Source organism: Cimex lectularius, unplaced genomic scaffold, assembly GCF_000648675.2.
Source record: "Cimex lectularius strain Harlan isolate CLEC.00 unplaced genomic scaffold, Clec_2.1 scaffold121, whole genome shotgun sequence".
NCBI classification, from domain to species: Eukaryota; Metazoa; Arthropoda; class Insecta; order Hemiptera; family Cimicidae; genus Cimex; species Cimex lectularius.
The window spans coordinates 1,224,125-1,245,391 of record NW_019392904.1 but is presented as its reverse complement, the minus strand read 5'-3'; the positions used below and the strand labels follow the sequence as shown (position 1 = coordinate 1,245,391).

Here is a 21,267-nt window from a genome sequence, read left to right as displayed (position 1 = left end):
CCAAACGACCTTTTATGAAAATATTCACTGGTTAACTGTACTCTCCATGACCTTCAGACCGGTTTAATATATATATTTTTATTTTTACAAATATGAATCTTTTTTGATTAATGTTTTACACTCGAAAGAGCATTTTTCACTTATCGCCGGGCAAAATCTAATTCAATATTTCCTTTTAAAACCAAGCGGTATGATTTGTTATTTCGATAACACGACATCATGGCCCCGACGTTATTTATCCCACCAATCAAATAATAACTAGAAAAAGAATCCCGTTATGTTAAAAGAAAATTGGTCTAAAAATGATCGCTATTTAAAAAAAAAGAGATAGTAGTATCATGTTTCACCGAGAAGTATATTTTAAAATCATCTGGTCATAGGGAATTATTCTAATTTGAAGAATGTGTTGACGTTGTGTACACACTCACAAAATTTCACTTTTATTAATTAAATTTATGGTAAGACAATAAATGATTATTTAGAGATCGTGAGATTCAGTCTAGTGTGATGTAGGTTAAATGTAGGTTTCCTGCCAACGTTTCGAACTTTACTGTGATCATCTTCAGGGCCTGGGATTTATAAACATTGTTTAAATAATACAAAGTACAAGTGTAAGGTGTGAAAATGAATTTATGCAAGGTAGAAATTTTAGGTTTAACCAAAGTATTTGTACTCACTCGAAGTGTGTGTTTTCTACGGAAATGTGTCTCATTCGCACTCTCAACACGACAGACAGCAGTGACACATCTACACAAACGACACACTTTGTTTGAGATAAATGATTTGATTAAACTAAAAATTCCTATCGTTGTATATACGTGTCTGTTCTGTAGATGCTGTGATTATCTCTGTTGATGTAAACCTTTTCTAAAAAGTTACGTATATGTCTGTTTTGTTGAAAATGGTGGGTAGACAGTGCTGTAGGAGTTTGTTTGTTTTTGCAATCATAGATATGTTGTTTTAGCCTCTTATCCAGTTATTGGGATGTAATTCCGATGTAAATTGCCGGACAAGTTATACAATTAATTTTTGTTGATTTTTTTTTCAAAATCAAACATATGAAAAAAAAACATTAATATCTCAATAACACTCTCAACACGACATACAACCGTGACACATCTAAACAGAAACCACACAACTTGAGAGTACAAATACTTTGATTAAACCTAAAATTGATATATTGTGTGTAACATTGTATAAATTAATTTTCATATCATACATGTATTTGTCAAATTTAAACTATTTTTATAAATCCAAGGCCCTGAAGATAATCTCAATAAATATCAAAACATTGGCTCGATAAAGAAAATGTATTTCTAAACCCACATGATACCAGATTACAACAATAATGTTAAATAAATTTTGGCACTATATTTCGGCAAATTTCGATTTAAATTTATCATATCTCCCAAAGAAAAAAATCTTATGTTAAAGCCTTAGCAGTTGAAATAACATTAATTTAAAATGACATATAGAAAACCAGTGAGTGGATCAGAATTCAGTTTATTTTTAGACGAAGTGTGATAGTGATTTAAAATTATAAGTTTTAATAGTCAGGAACGATAGTCGGTGTAGGGCCATTTATTTTTAACAATGTAATTTAGCAAGATCTAATTATGAAAGACGATGGAGTTTATTAATCACCTGAGTTGGTTGTGTTCGACTGGGCGTCAGAAACGTCCGTCCTGAGTTTCTTGCAGGCCGCCTCCTCAGGTGAGGAGTGAGGAGGTGTCGAGTCGAGTTCTTCCTTTATTCTCGACTTGAGCTCGTCATCTTCCGGATGGTCCTCATGAAGGTTGAGCGGCAGGGGTCGCCTCTTCGGCGTGGAGCACCGCGGCTCCTCCTCGGGTGAGGACGTGCAGAGCACCCTGGCCGACGAGACCTTCTTCATCGGCGCGGAGATACTCGGCCGCCGCGAGTTCACCACGCCGACGCCCCCGTCGTCCGAGTCGCCCGATTCCGGGTTGTTTCCGGCGGGTGGCTCGCACGAATAGTTTTCCTTGTTGCACGCTAGTACTTTGTGTTGGATGAACTTGACGATGTCCCCGAGTGCGAACGCCTTCTGACAGGCTCCACACGTGAGGACATCTGAGTGTTGTTGCTGCATCTCGACGTCCGCTGAAAACAAAAAACAAAATTGAATTACTTTAATTTAAGAAACCAGATTTATTTTTATCATTAACATTCTTAGGTTCTTCAAAGCAATCATAAATGTATGACTAGTTCATGTTAAGACATCGTTTCAGCATTTTCTCACTGCTTATTCTTCATTCCTGAAATAATTTTTATATATGAAATTTCATTTTAAATGAAGAATTCTTTCATATTTTTATTATTGTGAAACAATGTCCGTAGGTATGTTGAAATAGTGTATCTAGCTTGATGATACTTGATTATTTAAGACCGCCAATTTTCTCTGAATGAGTTTGTCAGACTCAATTTCCCCAAATATTAGATGAAATTAGTTCATTTAATTTGTAAATTAATTCATAAAACGAATAATAATAATCTTGAGCCAAAGCCCGCGTAGGCCTTCTGCAGAGGAAGAGTGATTGATGTATCCTACATAATAGAGGCGTGTCATGCCTTGGTTCCATACAGAGAGCGTGAAGGCATGCCGTCAAATTAAGTAAAGATGTCTGACACGGTAGCGAGTTTCAGGGTCCCGTGTTCCGCTTTTTAGGGGAATTGGGAATTTTGTTATTGTACGTGGCCGTCAAAATATGTGTTTTGTGTTTTGTAAGAGTGAGTGTATTTATTAGAGTGAACGGGGAGGTGCTGATGGTGGAATAGCATCCCCATTGCCCCTCTAATATTTATAAAAGTACCCATCGAACCCAATTAGATAAGTTTTTTATTGTATGCAGGTCGAATGGAGGAATAATGAGTACTCCATCTACCAATCAGAATCAATGCAATGAATATGGGTATGAATGTATTTATTTGAGTGAATGCGTTTTGAATGTGAGTTGTAATATTTCGCATGCGCTCGGGACTGAAATGACCAAGGTGTCGGATGACCCTTTAAAAAAAATAAATAAAAAATAATGTTTGTTAATAAAGCTATTTACAAAATAAAACAAAATATCTCAACGCAACCTTTTTTTTTTTGCTTAGATGCTAATCGGTCAGCAGAGTTGCAATACAATTTTTTTACTATAATAAAAATAAAGAAAGCACAGAGAAAAAAAATATATTCCTACTAATAATTCAGTTCTCTGACAAGTGAATTTCTATAACATAGTGCATATTTAAATAATTACATGGTAAACCTCCGTCTCCATGGTTTTGATAATTACGAAGTTCAGGATCTGTTAAATTATCTCCTGTGAGAAAAATCCCATTTCTAGCTTTTATTTCTGCATTGCGATTTTCTTCTAAACTTATGTTGAAAATTAATTTACTTAAATTTGATTCCTCTTCAAGAATTGTGATATTAATGTTTAAGTAGTTGTTGTTTATGCTATTATTTATATATTTACAAGCCTATTTATTTATTTATTCATGTAGTTATTCCTTTACATTGATAGTTACTCTGATTGTTAGTCACCGGTACCTGAATCTAGCTGAATATAAAAATATTTTTAAAAAAATCATTCTCAGGCTTGTTTTTTTTACATTTTCGTTTACATCTATGTTAATATTGTACTGATTACATAAAATGAATTATATGAAAATATTCTTCATTTCTACGTTATTTTAAATTTGATTTATCAGAAAAGTTAGAAGAATTTGTCTAACTAGAAGAGTTAGTAAATTAATTTAAGGAAAAGGAATGCTTAACTTTCGTTTCGTTTATTCGCTTTTTCACGGGACAAATATTTATTTATTCGGATTATGAGAAACAGTTCATAAAAACCCAATTAAATTTTGGTTGTCAATAATTATAATGATATAAAGGAAATGTGAAGTACATGTAAGTTATTGGGGGTGGAGTATACCTGGGGGTAGATACATTCTCGAGCTTTGGTAGGGGGTGACATGCGTGTTATGCTGACCAATGGTCAGACCGACTGGCCAACCCTCTGGTCACTCGCCCCCACCCTTCTTGCCAAAATGGAGCTTTAGTTTTTCCGGGGCCTGGTCGTTTCCGGTTGTTGACCCAGATGGTAAACCGAACCCTCGTCACGGTCGCTTTTATTTGATCCGTGTGATCATAGTCGTTTTAACCTTTTTCGCTCTAGAAACAAAACCCTGTTTGCGGTTGAGTCATCACCCTCTCTGTTTGACCAGCGGTAACAGTAGTCCGTGTCGGGGTGTGCATAATCGGCAAACACACCTCCCCCCGTTATTGATTCCGTGGGGGGAGTGAGTGCCCTTTGTAAAAAGTGGCCTGGGAGGGGATTACCACATGGCACATAGACCTACATCTACCAAATAATACAGCCGTCCCGTTTCAAAAGTGTGAGACAGACCAATTCCTCGACTAAAAGGATGTATGCAAACAAGGCTGTTCGAAGGGACAATGGACAGCCAGCAATTAATCCGGGAGCAAGTCATTAGTTTAAAGCCTGCACAATCTGTTCCCACAGTAATTATTCACCTTTATTAAACTCCTGACATAACTACGACGAGAACGAAAAAGACAAATGAACCCGAGGAGAACCATTACGGCGATCTGACCTTAAAGATCGTTAATGGGCATGCAATAACCTTTACAACCTAGAAAGCTCCTGCTCACAAGAACCAAACACCAATCCATCGAATGACTTTATCTATAGTGATATTAAAACCACAACAATTTATCATGTGCCAACTTGACCTGTTAAGATTACACACTGTACGAACATACTTACGGAAAAAAGCTAGCTGTACACCTATTTAAATTATTTGAGTAAACATTGGACGAACTAGGATGTATTAACTTGTTTTTAATTTCTTTCAATATAATCAAGTGTTATCAATTATAATTTCAAAATCTATAATCAATATTATTATTACGTATAATTATATTCAATTATACGTAGTAATAAATACTACTTTCATGAAAAAGGCGTAAAAACCAGGGCCGAAGTTTATCAATCCGACGTCATTGATAAAGCAGTAACTTCCTTTAATAATAGGACTTTTAAAGGACATCTCTGGAAGTTCGAACAGGAGTCAGCTACAGCAGACAAGGCGAAATTTATCCAGGCCTGGTTAAGAATGAACCATTCTGAATTTATCAGCTGGAAGAGTGGCCTTCTGTCAGCCAAGATTTCAATCCATTGGACATTTGTGGTCAGTTTTGAAGGGCATAGCCTGTAGACAAAAAACACCCAACAAATGAATCTTTGAAAAGGTAACTGATAAAAGCAGTCGAATAATGTTCCCAAGAAACAATTGGCGCTGCAGTGGACAAGTGGCCTAGTCATCTTCAATCCTCAAGGATCTCAAGGGGGTCATTTTGAAAAATGAATTAACTAGTAATTCATTTATGTGTTAAATATTTGGATATTAAGACTTATTTTAATTTAAAACAACCTGAACTCTTGTAACAGAACCTAGGGAATAAAATAGTAGCAGCAACAGACCTAATACTTCTGTAAATGAAGATTGCGTCCATTGCACTGAACTAGGTAACTAGGATGGTACAATAACATCATAATCTTGTGACAAAACTTATGGCTAGGCGGCTAAAAGGATTACGGTACTATAGAATACCGCGAAGTTCATGATTTGTTTTTTCCCTAAAATTTTCTTCTATAAAAAAGCTTTTTTATTGTTTCACAACCTGTAAATAATATCTGTAAATTTGAATTATCTATCATAAAAAAATCTATTTAAAATTTAATTGTATGGTTTAAGTATGATGTGTAAGATATGATTTTTTTTAAATAGAAATGATGAAAGATATACTGCAGAGATTGGGGAGCACAAACCCCGCTTCCTAGTATCATCAACATCATCTTGTGACAAAACTTATGGCTAGGCGGCTAAAAGGATTACGGTACTATAATATACCGCGAAGTTCATGATTTGTTTGTTCCCTAAAATTTTCTTCTTTAAAAACGCTTCTTTTTTATTGTTTCACAACCTGTAAATGAAATCTGTAAATTTGAATAATCTATCATAAAGAATTGTATTTAAATTTTAATTGTAAGACATGATTTTTGTATATGATGGAGAAAAACTACCTTAACCTGCCTTGAATATATTTCATTTGAATTCAAGTGAAGAAGTAACAGACCTACAATTAGAATAAATATATATTGACGAATGGCATTTGATTTTATTATTAATAAAAAAAGTTCAAATTTTCTAATTATAAAGTTGGACTTATTTTACATTTAACTTATAAAAATATAAGGAATTTGTATTACACCATTTATAGTAAAATTTTTGCTGTTGGACTTTTAAAATAAAATGCATCCAGGGGAAAAATTTAGAAACATTATTCGGAGATCGTGAGATGCGGTCTGGTGTGTCGATGGTTTTAGAAAAACATTTTCTTTATCGTGCCAACGTTTCGATCGTTCATCTTCAGGGCTCAAAGTGTTTGTTTTCTGCGTGCCCACTCTCAACACAATACACAAGAATGGCACAATTACCGCATATCACTATCTCCGAATAATCATCGATTAACGGTCACTAATCACCACACATTTAGAAAAATCGATGACAGTGATGACAATCGTTAGTTGAGGTGGGCACGTGTTACACGCACACAATAAATTCAACAGGTTGGACGGACAATTTTGCATATTAGCAACCAAAGGATTATGAAACCATTTTCGAAACACACACTGGGTTGTTAACTAAAAAAAATCGGCCGATCCCGTTCACCGCAGGTGATATCAGTGAGCAATCAACTTTCAATATGAGATATATTGCTATTCGGACAATGGTACAGTAACAAATATCAGAGGTAGCTAATATGACAGGTGTTCTGTCCGTTGTATGTAAATAGGGCGTAGGTCGGACGTGTTCTCCAGAGGGAGCCTCGTCTCCTAATGACCCGGGCAATCACGTCTCAGTCGGCCTGTCTCCGAATCGCGGGAAACTTTAATCCACGCTTCTCCCATGGAGAAAATCCCGCACGACCCTGTATTTGGCCCGTGTGCGTGAAACGGGAAGCGCCATTAAAAACTATGCGGTCGTAGCAGCGTCCTTCCCGTCCGTCGGGTTAATACCTCTGGTTCCTGTCCGCGGGGAGTCTTTCTCACAATATTTCCCCCTTCCACGTCGCCACCCTCGCATTCATTATTCACGCCGAGGAGCCTTTTCATATCCGACATCCCTCTCCCCCATCGGGTCGTTCGCAGCATTTGTCAATTTTACAACCATCGCCCGCAGACAGAGAAATTTCATCCGTTTTCATTTCTCAGCTGTTACGGGGGAAAAGCTCCTCAGACTGTGTGCAAGGAAGGTTTTCTTTCTATCACATTATTCACAAATTACGGGATTACAGTGATTACTTTACTGCTGTTAGGCTAATTGGACCAATTCTCAACAGCTTAGGTAGTGTAATTGCCTTTGTTTTCGCTCTTCCATGCGAAAAGTCCATTTGACCCCAAACCAATCATCCAGATCCTTATGGTATGACAATTTCCTGATATTCTTATTCAATGACAGGGTGCATTGATGACGCATGTTATTATCCTGTTTATTTGCGATTTTAATTCAATAAAATTTTTCTAAATAAGTTCCTGATACATCAACAAATTCATACAAGTAACTCACTAGTTAAATGACGTTAGTCGATTGCTAAAACAGAAGTATTTTATTAATCATAGAATTGTATCCTACTAAAGAACGCAAAAGAAACATAATTTACACCTAAAATAATAAAATTGAATAGCAGTCATCATTTAAGAGTTCGTTCACTTTTTCTCTCTTCTTGCATTTACTGATCCATCAGAAATTCCAAATTTCCAAAACAAATGAATACTAATTCATTAATTTACATGCCAATGTTAGTCTTACACATTACGTGTATATATAATTTTTTTCTGTATATTTTACTATTTCTTTCCTACTTGCACGCGTGCCTCTTAACGGATCTATGCATCACAAATACACACTCCCACTACGCCTTGTTCCACACTCACTCATTCCAATCACTCACTCTCTCTTTCTTTTTTTCTTTCCCTTTATCTTTTTTTCTCTTGCTTGCACTCCATTTTCTTCATTCTATGATTTTTTTTAAAATATCTGTCAATTCAATCTTATCATCACGATAGTTCTCTTTGTCCCTCTATCTATCACATTCCTCCCTTCTCACTCTCTCTCTCTCTCTCTCTCTTTCTTTCTTCTTTTCTTTCCCTTTCTCTTTTTTTCTCTTGCTTGCACTCCATTTTCTTCATTCTAAGAATTTTTTTTAATTATCTGTCAATTCAATCTTATCATCACGATAGTTCACTTTGTCCCTCTATCTATCACATTCCTCCCTTCTCTCTCTCTCTCTCTCTTTCTTTCTTTCTTTCTCTCTTTCTCTGTTTCTCTCTCTCTCTCTCTCACTCATACTAACTCTTACTTCTTCCACACATTCAATCTAAAGATAATATTGTATTGCGTGATGTTTAGGGAACGGTGGTTCAATAGGTGGTTGAATTACCTAACCGCTCCTCACTAATTCAGACACATAATATTGTGTATAAATAGACTTTTTCATCACAACTACGACCTTAGATAAAAAGAATCATTAATTTGTAAATACAGTTAAAAGAACAATCAATTTCATCTTCTTACTATTTTCATTTCTTTTTAACATCAGGTTAATCTATAGTTCACTATCACGCAAAAATATTTGTTGAACATAGCTTTGATCTTTTGATATTTGAAAATATTGTTTTAACCGACAACTCTGATTTTATGCATTACAAGACAATGAATATTCTTCTTCTTCTTGCTTTAAAATTAATTTGGAGTAGAAATAATGTACGTATTGTTCAACTTTACATCCTACCAGTTATTTTGTCGTCGCCGAATTTCAGTGTATTGCAGGTGGTCATTTTGTGACTGTTTTTTGCAATCCTGACAAAGGGACATATGCATGTTTAAAGAAAATCTTGATCCTCGTTCCGCCTCAAAAGTTGTGCATATTCCTAGAATGTTTTTCCCATGTTTAAGAACGCATTAGGCACCTCGACCGTGTGAACGTGTCCGGTCAATCCCGAGGCACGCTCAGTATGTCCTAATTGGCGAGGAAATATTGTCCCAAGCTAGGTGGACACTGGTTGTCCGTGAGAGCCGGAAAAAAGAAGATGGAAATACTATTTGCCTTAGGAACCGGGATGATTTCAAAGGAGAACGTTCCTCTGGGGGAATTGGTGAATTTAGCAACCTAGCCTCGGGCGATTAATGAGCGAGTTGGCCACTTTATCTTAGGTAAATTGACTCTTTATTGCCTTATGTAAACCTCGTGTTTGCCGAGGCGCTTATCCTCACTGATTAACAACGGTCAAAATACTATTTTTAGGGCGATGTCATCGACGGAAATTACAGCGGCGACTGCGTGCGGAAGCCATAAAACCAAACGTGTCTTTTTGTTAGATTTAAAACTTACAACCGTGGAAAACGACGTTTTTACCATCCAGAGTTTATTGTCAATAAGGAAACGCTAAAAGTATATTTCACAATCGTTCAACCAAATGAGAATATTTAAAAAATAAAATGTCATGTGCTTCATCCTTTAACACTTTTTCTGCTTTTGAAATTTGTCATGAGATTTGATGCTCATTTGTTTTGGATAAAAATCGTTTCATGAAATCGCAGGTATGAAGTACGAGAAATATTTATCACATTTCCCTCGCTCTTGTTTAGCCTTTTGGAATATTTTCGTTTGTCTTATTCAGGGTGGAAATAATTTGATCACGGTGTTAAAAATTGCACTAGGTAAAAGTATCTAAAGCTCTGTCAAAATCGTCGTTATGAAGTTATCAACACCTAGAAAAGTGATTTTGTCAAAAATAACTCTACAAAAACATGCCAAACTACCCTCATTCTCCTCGGATCGTCATTAATTGGCCTCCTTTGCCATGGGTGGGGGCTAATTCCAGAAGCACTATATCAGGGCTGGTTCTCAATCTGCGGGAACGGCCTGGTGGGGATCGAGTGTGTGATTGCCCCAGAATCTATTACCCTCCGAGTTGCCAAAATAAGGCAATCGGTAGACAATAAACCCAATCGTATGTTACGTACGAGATAGCCAGTGGAGATAACTCCGGCCCCAAATACATATTGCCTTTTATCGATCTCCTGTACCAGGACCCTAAAAGGGAAAAGAGTGAAAACTGTGGAATTGCGAAAGAATCTTTTTCGTCTTCTAATGGCTCAAAATCGGACAGACCGAGATCAAGGGTAAAAGGGTGCAGTTTACTACTCATTAAAGTGAGACAAGCGGTACACCTTGACACCCAAAGAGGAGCGCAGCAGTTGCACAACAAATTGAGAGACAATCGTAAAGGATCTTTTCAATACAGGGACTCATTTTGCAACATCTCGGCCTCTATTAACGAAGATTTATTTTAATTACTCCCCTGTGAAGGACTGCTTCGCATTTGTCAAGCATTTGAAATAACTCTCTAAATAGCCATATTAGGCAATAATACGACAACGATAAACTTCAACATACAAGAATTGGAAAAGTATGCTAGTTAACATAATCATTATTTTATTGCACTATTATAACAAAATCAGTTAATGTTTTGTAAACAAAAATCTAAAATTAAAAAGAAACATAATAAAGAAGACCATAGACATTAATGTTTAAATATATTCTAGGTTCATGTCAAGCATTACTGTACGTTACACTCTCAACACGACACGCAAGAATGGCACAATTACACAGAAGACAAACACTTTGAGCCCTGAAGATGCTCTCAATAAAGATCGAAACGTTGGCACGATAAAGAAAATGTTTTTCTGAAACCTACATAACACCAAACCGCATCTCACGATTTCTGAATAATTAACTGTACGTTACATTCAGTTAATTCCATAATTTAACATCAACAACAATAACAAATTTAATAACTATTTTGGCCCTGGTAGACAAGAATCAGCGAAAGAATTTCACAAAGTGGATTTTCTAAACAAGCTTACACTCAATGCAAAAAAATATCTCATCTTTAAAATGATAAATTACTTCATGGGCAACTCAAAACATCGTTCATTAAAACAATAACATACAAATTTAAGACAATTCTATGTGCTTTGGCCAAAAGCACAATGATAGATATGGTCAACGCTCGTTATCAGTAAATTATTTGAGTAAACATTGGACGAACTAGGATGTATTACCTTGTTTTTAATTTCTTTCAATATAATCAAGGGTTATCAATTATAATTTCAAAATCTATAATCAATATTTTTATTACGTATTATTAATAAATACTACTTTCATGAAAAAGGCGTAAAAACCAGGGCCGAAGTTTATCAATCCGACGTCATTGATAAAGCAGTAACTTCCTTTAATAATAGGACTTTTAAAGGACATCTCTGGAAGTTCGAACAGGAGTCAGCTACAGCAGACAAGGCGAAATTTATCCAGGCCTGGTTAAGAATGAACCATTCTGAATTTATCAGCTGGAAGAGTGGCCTTCTGTCAGCCAAGATTTCAATCCATTGGACATTTGTGGTCAGTTTTGAAGGGCATAGCCTTTAGACAAAAAACACCCAACAAATGAATCTTTGAAAAGGTAACTGATAAAAGCAGTCGTATAATGTTCATAAGAAACAGTTGGCGCTGCAGTGGACGGACGAGTGGCCTAGTCATCTTCAATTCTCAAGGAGAATACATTATCTTTAAAATGATAAATTACTTCATGGGCAACTCAAAGCATCGTTCATTAAAACAACAACATACAAATTTAAGACACAATTCTATGTGCTTTGGCCCAAAGCACAATGATACATATGGTCAACGCTCGTTATCAGTAAAAATCCCAGCAATCTTCCTGTATTGTATAAATATCTAGTATCTTCCTGTATATATGTATAAATTACACCTATAACAATTTTCGCTAAACTATAATAATGTTATTGTTAAAATGTATAAATTAAATTCTGTTTTGTGATATAAATATTTTTGTCAGTATTAACGCCACAAATTGCGTTTATTTAACAGTCCCTTCACTAAAACTGCTTGAAGGATTATAATAATTAAATAAAATATTTTGCTTATTCATCTCCAAATTATAATTAAAAATTTATTTATTAACAAATTTTAATTTGGTACAAGATGTTTAGATTAAGTATGTAATAATAAGATTGTAACGTGTCACATCGATGGGTGGTTACACCTGGTCGTAGCCTTGTTTGTACAAATTATATAAAATATAAAAATAAATGAAATAGAAATCTGTCGAACGCTACAATCAACAATGGATTTTAGACGGTAAAATTGGTGCTGTGAAACTCTTAGGAGATTGATAACTTTTTGAGGTCAAGACCCTCAGCGAGAAAGGAAAGCATAAAGGGCGGCTGGAAACAATCATCATTCTTGACCCTACACGAGATGAACTCTTTTTAAATATATATAGTCAGAATAAAACTAAATTTAAAATGAATACAAAGATTTTCTCTAAACTTCAAACGAAAATAAAAGGATTTAAAAAAATTCATATGCGAAACTTTCGTTAAAGATGATCTGATATGGATTACATAAAGAACTGTAAAGTACGGTATGCTTATTGAAATTATTACAATTCTTTTATCGTAGACTAGAAAACAAATTATTTTCATTTTTTTTTTTTTTAGAATATTTCTACAACAAACATTGAAATTAATAAAACGTTCATAGACTTATTTGTAAGTCGATGTAATCTTACATCCATAACAATTTTCGTGAAAAAAATGTTAATGTTAAAATGTAGATATTAAATTCTGTTTAGTGATATAAATATTTTTGTCAGTAATGACGTGACAAATTGCGTTTATTTAACTGCTTGAAGAATTATAATAATTAAACTTAATATTAAACAATATCGAAACATAATTAATCTAACATAATGTTTTATGATTTTCTTATTAATATTTCTATAGATTTATTTGCGAAATGATGGGAGATAATTCTGATAATAATGTGCATTAAGATAGTCAATTCGAGTCTTAATTACATTATTTTTCAATTATTTACATACTTTTAATTTTCTATTTCTCATAGAACTACTGTTTTTTCTTCTTCATTGTTAATCCTATCGTTTTCTGAGAACCTTGGAATGTGGAAGACCTTTGAAAAATCGCGAAAGTGAACAGGCGAAACAGAGATGGTCAGTATTGATCAAACCGCCGACAACAGAACAAACCGCACGAATTTCACGAACAGAGACAGTGAAAAGGGTTTCACGCCATATCCCAACACAAGAGGAGTCGTGTTTTGATGATCTTCGCTGATGACGATCGTCCAGAACGCACGTTGTTAATAACAACCGAGTGAAGTTTCGGCGTTGAGGTCAACTTTATTAATCACCGGTTGGAGTAACCGCGGGAACTGGTCGTCCCGGTTGAATTAGAAATGCGTATATATGTCTTGCCTGATCCTGCTTAATATTTCACCGTACGGAGTGAACTCGGATTGCCGCCACCAAAACGGTGAGGGCGTCGGATTAAATATGTAGTGAAACGGAAGAGAATAGCACAGTATGTAACATGGCTGTTGTCCGGAGATGTCGCCGGTGACGCAATTAGAAGACAGGTCCCGAAGGAGAGGTCGCAATCCAGTTAGACAACGACGCCTCCAGGATAACTCGATAAGGGATCAAACCGACCCAAAGGCGGCTTAGATTCGATTACACGGGACAACCGCTCCCGGCGGTTAGCAATGTTTGTTACCGTCTATAATGCGATTCCGGTGGAAAAAGAGAAAAAATACGCCACCCGGGGGCCGACGGGGGTGCTCCGACGTTCCCCTAATTACCAGAGACAGCCCCAGCAAACTTGCTAACACGATTAGCGCGCCCTGCACAACGTCAAGACGTCGTCGGGTACCGGCCGGAACCGTTATTGTTTCACAATGGCTATCTAGGAAAAAAATCATTGCCAAACAGAATTCATTGGTATCCCAGAGTCCATTTCCAAACACCATTGAAAATAATACATCCCATATATTGACCTTATATACGGCTGTATTTTTTCCACGTTATGTTCTAAATTTGAAAACATTTTATCCTGCCTCAGCAATCTTTCTCAAATGCAAATCATTTTCCAACTTCTTTCTTAATTTCATTATTTTGAAATTTTTCAAGGTGTATCTTGTGTCATATCCCATGATTTCCTCCTTCTTAATCTATTTTCTCTTCTAAGATGTTATATAATTTTATGGATTCCCTATTCCGAAGGAGAAGGATTTGGCCCTGCATGTTTGATCGGGTCCTTGATTCAAACATCACCATCGTAATAACAAATTTTTTAAGCGCTTTGTTAGGTTCACTAAATTTGATATTTTGACATAGCCTCCATTTTCAGTATCTCATTTTGTTTTGAAAACGCATTCTTAAATAATAAAAAAATAAACATTTTCCCTTGTAATTTGAATATCTTAAACCAGGGGTCGGCAACATTTTCGGACGGCGGGCCATTTTCAAAATAAAATTTTTTATGCGGGCCACACATTCAAATGTAACTTAAATAGTGCTTTTATATCATAAACGAGTATAAATATTATTATGGGGAGTGGGGATTAAACTTGCGCAGTAAAATAGGTTTCCCACTATGCTTCTGTTAGCGCGCATTTTTGTCACCGGCCACATTTCGGCACGCTCACGCTCTAAGTTTGTTGATTTTTCCTAAAATTATATTGGGCTTTGGCGGGCCGCGCAAAAAGTTGAAAAGGGCCGCAGTTTGCCGACCCCTGTCTTAACTATAAACGAACGGTTATTTGATCATGTGTCAGTAAATTTTTCTTGGCAAGTGCCAAATTAGTGATCAACTTTTTAAAACAAAAATTAAATAATTTTAGATCATATTTAAAAGAAAAAAATCGATTCAATTTAACAAGAACACGGGGATATATAATAAAATTGTGAATCCATCGTTGTCAAACTCTCACCCTATCTCGCTTCTAAGATGTTCTCTAGTTTTATAGATTTGTATGCCAGGAAAAGGCACGGATGCTGTATTATAAATCTGGTTATTTATTATTATATGTTATTACATGCTGAACAATTCCATATTACAATTCCAACCAGTGTTACAAATGGCATCAACGTACAAACGATTTTCTTAGGTTTCTAAAATAGGTTCGCTAGGCTTGATATTTTTCAAATTATTCCCTTCAATAAATTATTTCATATGGGAAAGTAATTTTAAACAATACGAAAATTAGTCTTTATCGTAGCTTGATTATCTATAAATACAAATGAGCTGTTATAAGGCCTTTGTTTTTTTACCTCGCAGACATTTGGACAAAACCTATTAACAAAGTCCAATTTTTCTTGACTAATGTGATTATTAACTTTTTTAAAACAATGTAAAAACTTCAGATATATATTTAAATAAAATTGTTTATTTGCCCGATACAAAAAAATACTCTAAACAAAATAAGAGACTTGCATATCATTATTTGCATAAAATTGAATCATTTTGTCCTAGAGTAACACCTGACACAAATACATAATGCAATAAGACATTCATAATCATGATCGTTCCATGATTAAACCTAGAGAATATTATCAACCTTATTAAAGTTTACTTATTTTCATACTTGTCTAGTTTATAGGGTATATTATATTTTTATGTATAATGAGTAATGTGTTAAATTTTTTTTCAAAATTTGTCTATAGGTGTATCATTATCAATGTTCTTTGCATAGAAATGTACATCCGCCAAAAGTAAATTCCATTAATCTTCTGAGAAGAAAATTACTTCTGATTTCTGGTGACAAATCGTTTTGGCATTTCGTCCAAATGGTATTTTCACACAGGAGGAAGATTCGGATTGAATCACAAGAAGATAAGGTACGACCCAATTATACCTTACGTCTAATAGACATGACGAATCAGAAATAATGAAGGAATGACACCGTGACGTGTAAAAAATGGCAAAAAGGTAGAAAAAATTGTAAAATGTACAAGATGATTATTCTTGATAACGTGTAAAAAAACTGGTCTAGAATGTAATTGTCTTATGTATGTCTATATAATTATATGTGAATTAAAGTAATATAATATCAGCAACAGGAAACCACCATAATGCTTTTTTTTGTTAAAAAATTAATATAATAACCTGTTTCATATTTATACGGTGTAGCAATTAACAATTTTCCTTGTCTATCTGACAGATCTACGATGTGTTATGAAAATGTGGTAATTTTCAGGCAGAGTTTACTTTTAACTTTCTGCCAACAATAAGTGAGTTTTTTAAGACGCATAGCTTCCGTTTGTCTTTTTGCTGTTTACATTTGTGACTTGTTTTGAGAATTCGCAATGTGCAGTGGATTTCTGTGAGTTGCATCGAGATTTCCTTGTGCGGTTGTCGTTTTATAAATGTATTGTAAAATGCTTTTTTAATTGAATAATTTTTAATTGTTTGGGAAATAGTTTTTCACAACAAGCTGTTGGAGAAAAAGAGAACCGATATAATTTTAAGAATCGATATATAACATGTAAAAACATCCTAAAAGAGGTAAATTAATAACAAAATCTTTTTAGGGATATTAAATTAATTTTTGCTCAGAATTAACCCCTTCACCTCCATCCGACAGAATCGTTATCGTGATGTTATAGCGTGGTTAAGTAAATCGCTGTTTTGCCCATCAGGGATTCGAGGTGCGTTGAATCTTAATGAAAGGAGGGAAGTGCTCATTGTACCAACTCGGGCAATTTTCCGTTTTCTCGACGGAAAGACGGAAAAACACGGAATTAAACGGCCGATTAACCTTTTTGCATGATTCGGTTTTTTTTAATTGTTCTAAAACGAAAACACACTTTTATGATTTACTGGAACTGTTTAGTAATCAATTAAAAGTGAAGTGGTTAATATTTATAATTATTCCGAAATCGTGAGATGCGGTCTGGTGTGATGTAGGTTTCAGAAAAACATTTTCTTTATCGTGCCAACGTTTCGATCTTTATTGAGATCATCTTCAGGGCTCAAAGTGTTTTGTCTTCTGTGTGATTTTGCCATTCTTGCGTGTGTGCACTTACGATTAACGGTCACTAATCACCGCACATAAATATTTATAACCACAACTAGTTAAAACATTTAAATTTGGCCAAATTTTATCGACGAAATTAATGAAAATTTAAATATAAATACATAATAGCTACTTAAATAAATAAACAAATCTGATATCCTGTAAGAAAATAGTGAAAAAGAACAATTAGTCAGAAATTCTTTTCATTCAACATTTTGCTACACGACGCCACAAAACATATTTCCCAACGAAATAATTTGCCTAAATTCGGTCGTTCAAACATTTACCGTAGGAAATGTATAATTTATCAAAACTTAGAATAGGACACTTCAGATTAGCGAGAAATGAATTACTAACCTGAAACAATCTGTGTCTATCCCAGATGTATTCAGAAAGGAGAACGTTTCCCCCTGATTGATGGTTAAGCAAATATTGCCTGAGTGTGGAACCTTGCAGCCTATCAAACTTTCAACCTCCTGGATAATTTAAAGGAGCAATTATAACCGTAATGGCAATAAACTATTTTACTTTTATTTGGTCTAAATAGCGTTGAAAAAATATCTGCGTGTCTGATACATTTGTCACAAGTGTTTCTATTGTAACTGAATGTCGAATAACCCAAGGTACTGTTCTTGGTCCGATTTTATTTATAAATTATTAAATCCATTATATTTCGTGGTTTTATTGACCAAATTACTTCTTTCAATTGATTAAATTTTTTATGTAAGGATTTGGTTGAAATGAAAAAGCTAGTGTCACTAGCGGGATTCGAACCCACGACCTTCGGCTCAATACGCCGCTGCTCCAACCACTTGAGCTATCGTGACTTCGATCCACTCGGACACCAACTCCCCATCTCAACATTAAACATTTCCAATTTTCCGTTCTTTCTGTCATTTTTCAAGTGTCGTGTAATCAGGATTTGATTCTGGGCGATATATGAAGTGGCCACGGGGAGCTGTTGAAAATTGGAAAAAAGGAGGAAAAAAGGTAGGTTAAAATGGGAAGTTGCTGTCCGAGTCAAGTCACGCTAGCTCAAGTGGTTAAAGCAGCGGCGTATTGGGCCGAAGGTCGTGGGTTCGAATCCCGCTAGTGACACTAGCTTTTTCATTTCAACCAAATCCTTACATAAAAATTTTAATCAATTGAAAGAAGTAATTTGGTCAATAAAACCACGAAATATAATGGATTTAATAATTTAAAAATAAAATCGGACCATGAACAGTACCTTGGGTTATTCGACATTCAGTTACAATAGAAACACTTGTGACAAATGTATCAGACACGCAGATATTTTTTTCAACGCTATTTAGACCAAATAAAAGTAAAATAGTTTATTGCCATTACGGTTATAATTGTTCCTTTAAATTATCAAGGAGGTTGAAAGTTTGATAGGCTGCAAGGTGGGTTCGAATCCCGCTCGTGACACTAACTTTTTCATTTCAGCCAAAACCTTACATAAAATTGCTTATAATTTATATTAATGAAATGCTTAACCTTCAACTAGATAAGAAATTGCTACATAAAAGCCTTAAAGATTGCTAATAATACTTTATTCAAAATTATTTTTAAAAAACCTTTAAGATATCATACAAAGCAGCTCTATGATGATATGAAAGTGATCAATTTAAAACAGATGTTCCTAAAAAAATCGTGCATTCACCCCGTTAAATACAACAATATTAAGATTAAAACCATAATTTAAGCATACCATAATTTTTCACTTAATTTTGAAATTGAAATTTTTACATAAAATAAAATTAATTATAACAATTATAATAACTTTACATCCTTTATAAAAGCCTTAATAAATAAAATTATCCAAGAGTATAATTATAATTAAACTTTTTTAAAGTAATTTTTGTCTACGTATAGTGTGTATTTTTTCTTTTTGTAATTCATACTCTTCTGAACCATGCCTCCTGCTAAGAAATACAAGTTTTTACTTACTGAAAGCAGGCGGTTGTGTACAGGATTTGTTATATTTATTTCAGCTTATTACTTTGTATAGAACGCAAGTATATAATTTCTATTCTATTCTATTTTGTAAAAAATGAACAAGCGAGTAATTGAATAATGAATTATGGTTATTTGACATCTTACATCGCCAACTCAATATCATAAGACCCTAATTGGTGTCCGGACTGGAGTCGGGCAGTCATAAATTCGTCCTGAGTGGCCATAGTGCGTCATGAGCAAGTCCCGTCTAACTAGGATTTTATACCGCGGATTAGTGGGGCTGAGAGGCTTAAATTGCTTCTGGCACTCAGTACCAGGGCTGGCCATCAACTACCTGTAATGTCGAGAATCCGGGCAGGGTTTTCGAGGGGAAATTGCCTGACATTATTCTCTCAACAATAAAAAGCACTTCTCGGTGATATTAATGCCAATGGGGGCCAAACTCAAACGGCTCTCGGCAGAGCAATAGCGGCCTACAGGTGAGCTGGGTACGTTAAATTTTCTGGAAAGGCCAGGGGAGAGGGTGTGAGAGAAAGTGAGTCCTAAAAGGGATTTCAACATCCTACACGAAATATAATTAATTAAATCAACATAATTTTTTACATCCAAATAGTTACATCAAAATATGATTGTAAATACTGTAATTTACCCCGAAGAAAAAGTTTTTTTGTTATTATTTTTTTAATTCTTAAATGAAAAACCTCTGTGTGATCAATTTCTTCGTGTAAATCCCGTTCATACTTCCTACATTTCTAAATATGTCATGCGTTCTCATAACTTTCGTATCCGCAATGGTCGAGCAAAAGGTCCTTCACACCAATCGCCATTCACGGGACTTGTAAATCGGATAAATAAATTTGGTTTGGTCACGAGAGCAAATAACAAACATTCCCTGGCGTGTAACAAGTAAAAAGACGATTCAGCACTGAGTAATTTTTGAAAAAGAACATCTTAAATTAGTGACGTAAATTTTACAAATTATAAGTCGATTATCAAATTTTAATAAAATGAATAAATTCAATTAGTTATTCTTTTATGTAAGGTCTTGGTTGAGATGAAAAAGTTAGTCAGGAGGGAGATTTGAACTAACGACCTTCCGCTGACTTTGGGTTCGAATTCCGCTCGTGACACTAACTTTCTCATCTCAACCAAGACCTTAAAAAAAGGAATAATTAATTGAAATAATTCATATGTTAATTAGACCACTAAACATAAATGTATTAAGTGAATAATTATTAATTATGAGTAATTATATAATATACAATTACTTGTGTTGCAATGAATAGCAAATTTATTAACACTATTAATAATTTAAAAAACTTAATTAATTATTGTCGTGAATTTTTAATAAAATGTACAAAAGTAATAATTTTTCGTCGAATATTTCAATTTCGAATAAATTATCTGTCATTCCCTTGATTTAAGAAAATATTGAAAATTTTCTTCTGTAAGCCTAGTTAAAATTACAATGTCAGGAGTGATCATTAAAATAAACAATAAAAATGATCATACCACAGATGCTAGCTTAACACAATCGTCAATTTTTAATAAATTATACTCGCGCCCTTTAAAATTGTGATTTTTTTTTAACAAAATGCAACTACTTACGATTTTGTTATAATTGTTGGTAAGATCCGGCCACCTCGTTGTCCGAAAGGGTAGTGCGCGTTTCTTCAACCCCGGGGCGGAAAAGCTTAAGTGGGGATGTCTCACATGACCTGGGCCGATTGTTGTCACCTTTGACCGACAATGGGCTAAATGTCCGTAAATATTTGTGTTGCGGAATTCGGCTACAATGGACACCTCATTCGGACAAACAATTCAACCCCCATTCTCAAACAGGGCGGATAAATCGAGTCGAAACAATAATAACAGGAGAGAAAAAAAGTATAAAAACGGTTCAATCTTTCACAAATGATAAAAAGTCCAATTTTTGACTCATAATCAGTCCAATTGTGAACTATAAAGAAATAAGTCAGTTTTTTATTTTGAACCAATTCAAGCACCTTTATTATCAGTTTATCAAAAAAATTTAGATTAACCACTCCACCTCTGGGCCATTGCTGTAACCTTAATACTAAGTGTAATGACTGTCAATTTCAAGTAAAATACTAATTGGCAACTCATTTCCCCTTGACAACGAAAGCATTACTGGAAAAATATATTTCTCTAAGTTGACAATCAATAATCAGGCGTGTTATTGCATCACACTCATTTCCAGGCCGAATTTTGGACTTCGAATCAAAAATATA

At 34.6% G+C, this 21,267-nt stretch overlaps 1 protein-coding gene across 3 annotated transcripts in view; it reads right to left on the bottom strand.

Annotated features, from left to right (window-relative positions):
- The window catches only part of LOC106661183 (B-cell lymphoma/leukemia 11A), a 72,240-nt gene that overhangs the window by 15,064 nt on the left and 35,909 nt on the right, over positions 1-21,267 (bottom strand). For all 3 annotated transcript variants that reach the window (XM_024229237.1, XM_024229238.1, XM_014384427.2), the window contains one exon: positions 1,645-2,118. In XM_024229237.1, the coding sequence (XP_024085005.1) occupies positions 1,645-2,107 (463 nt within the window). In that variant the 5' untranslated portion in view covers positions 2,108-2,118. The remainder of the gene's footprint in view (positions 1-1,644; positions 2,119-21,267) is intronic.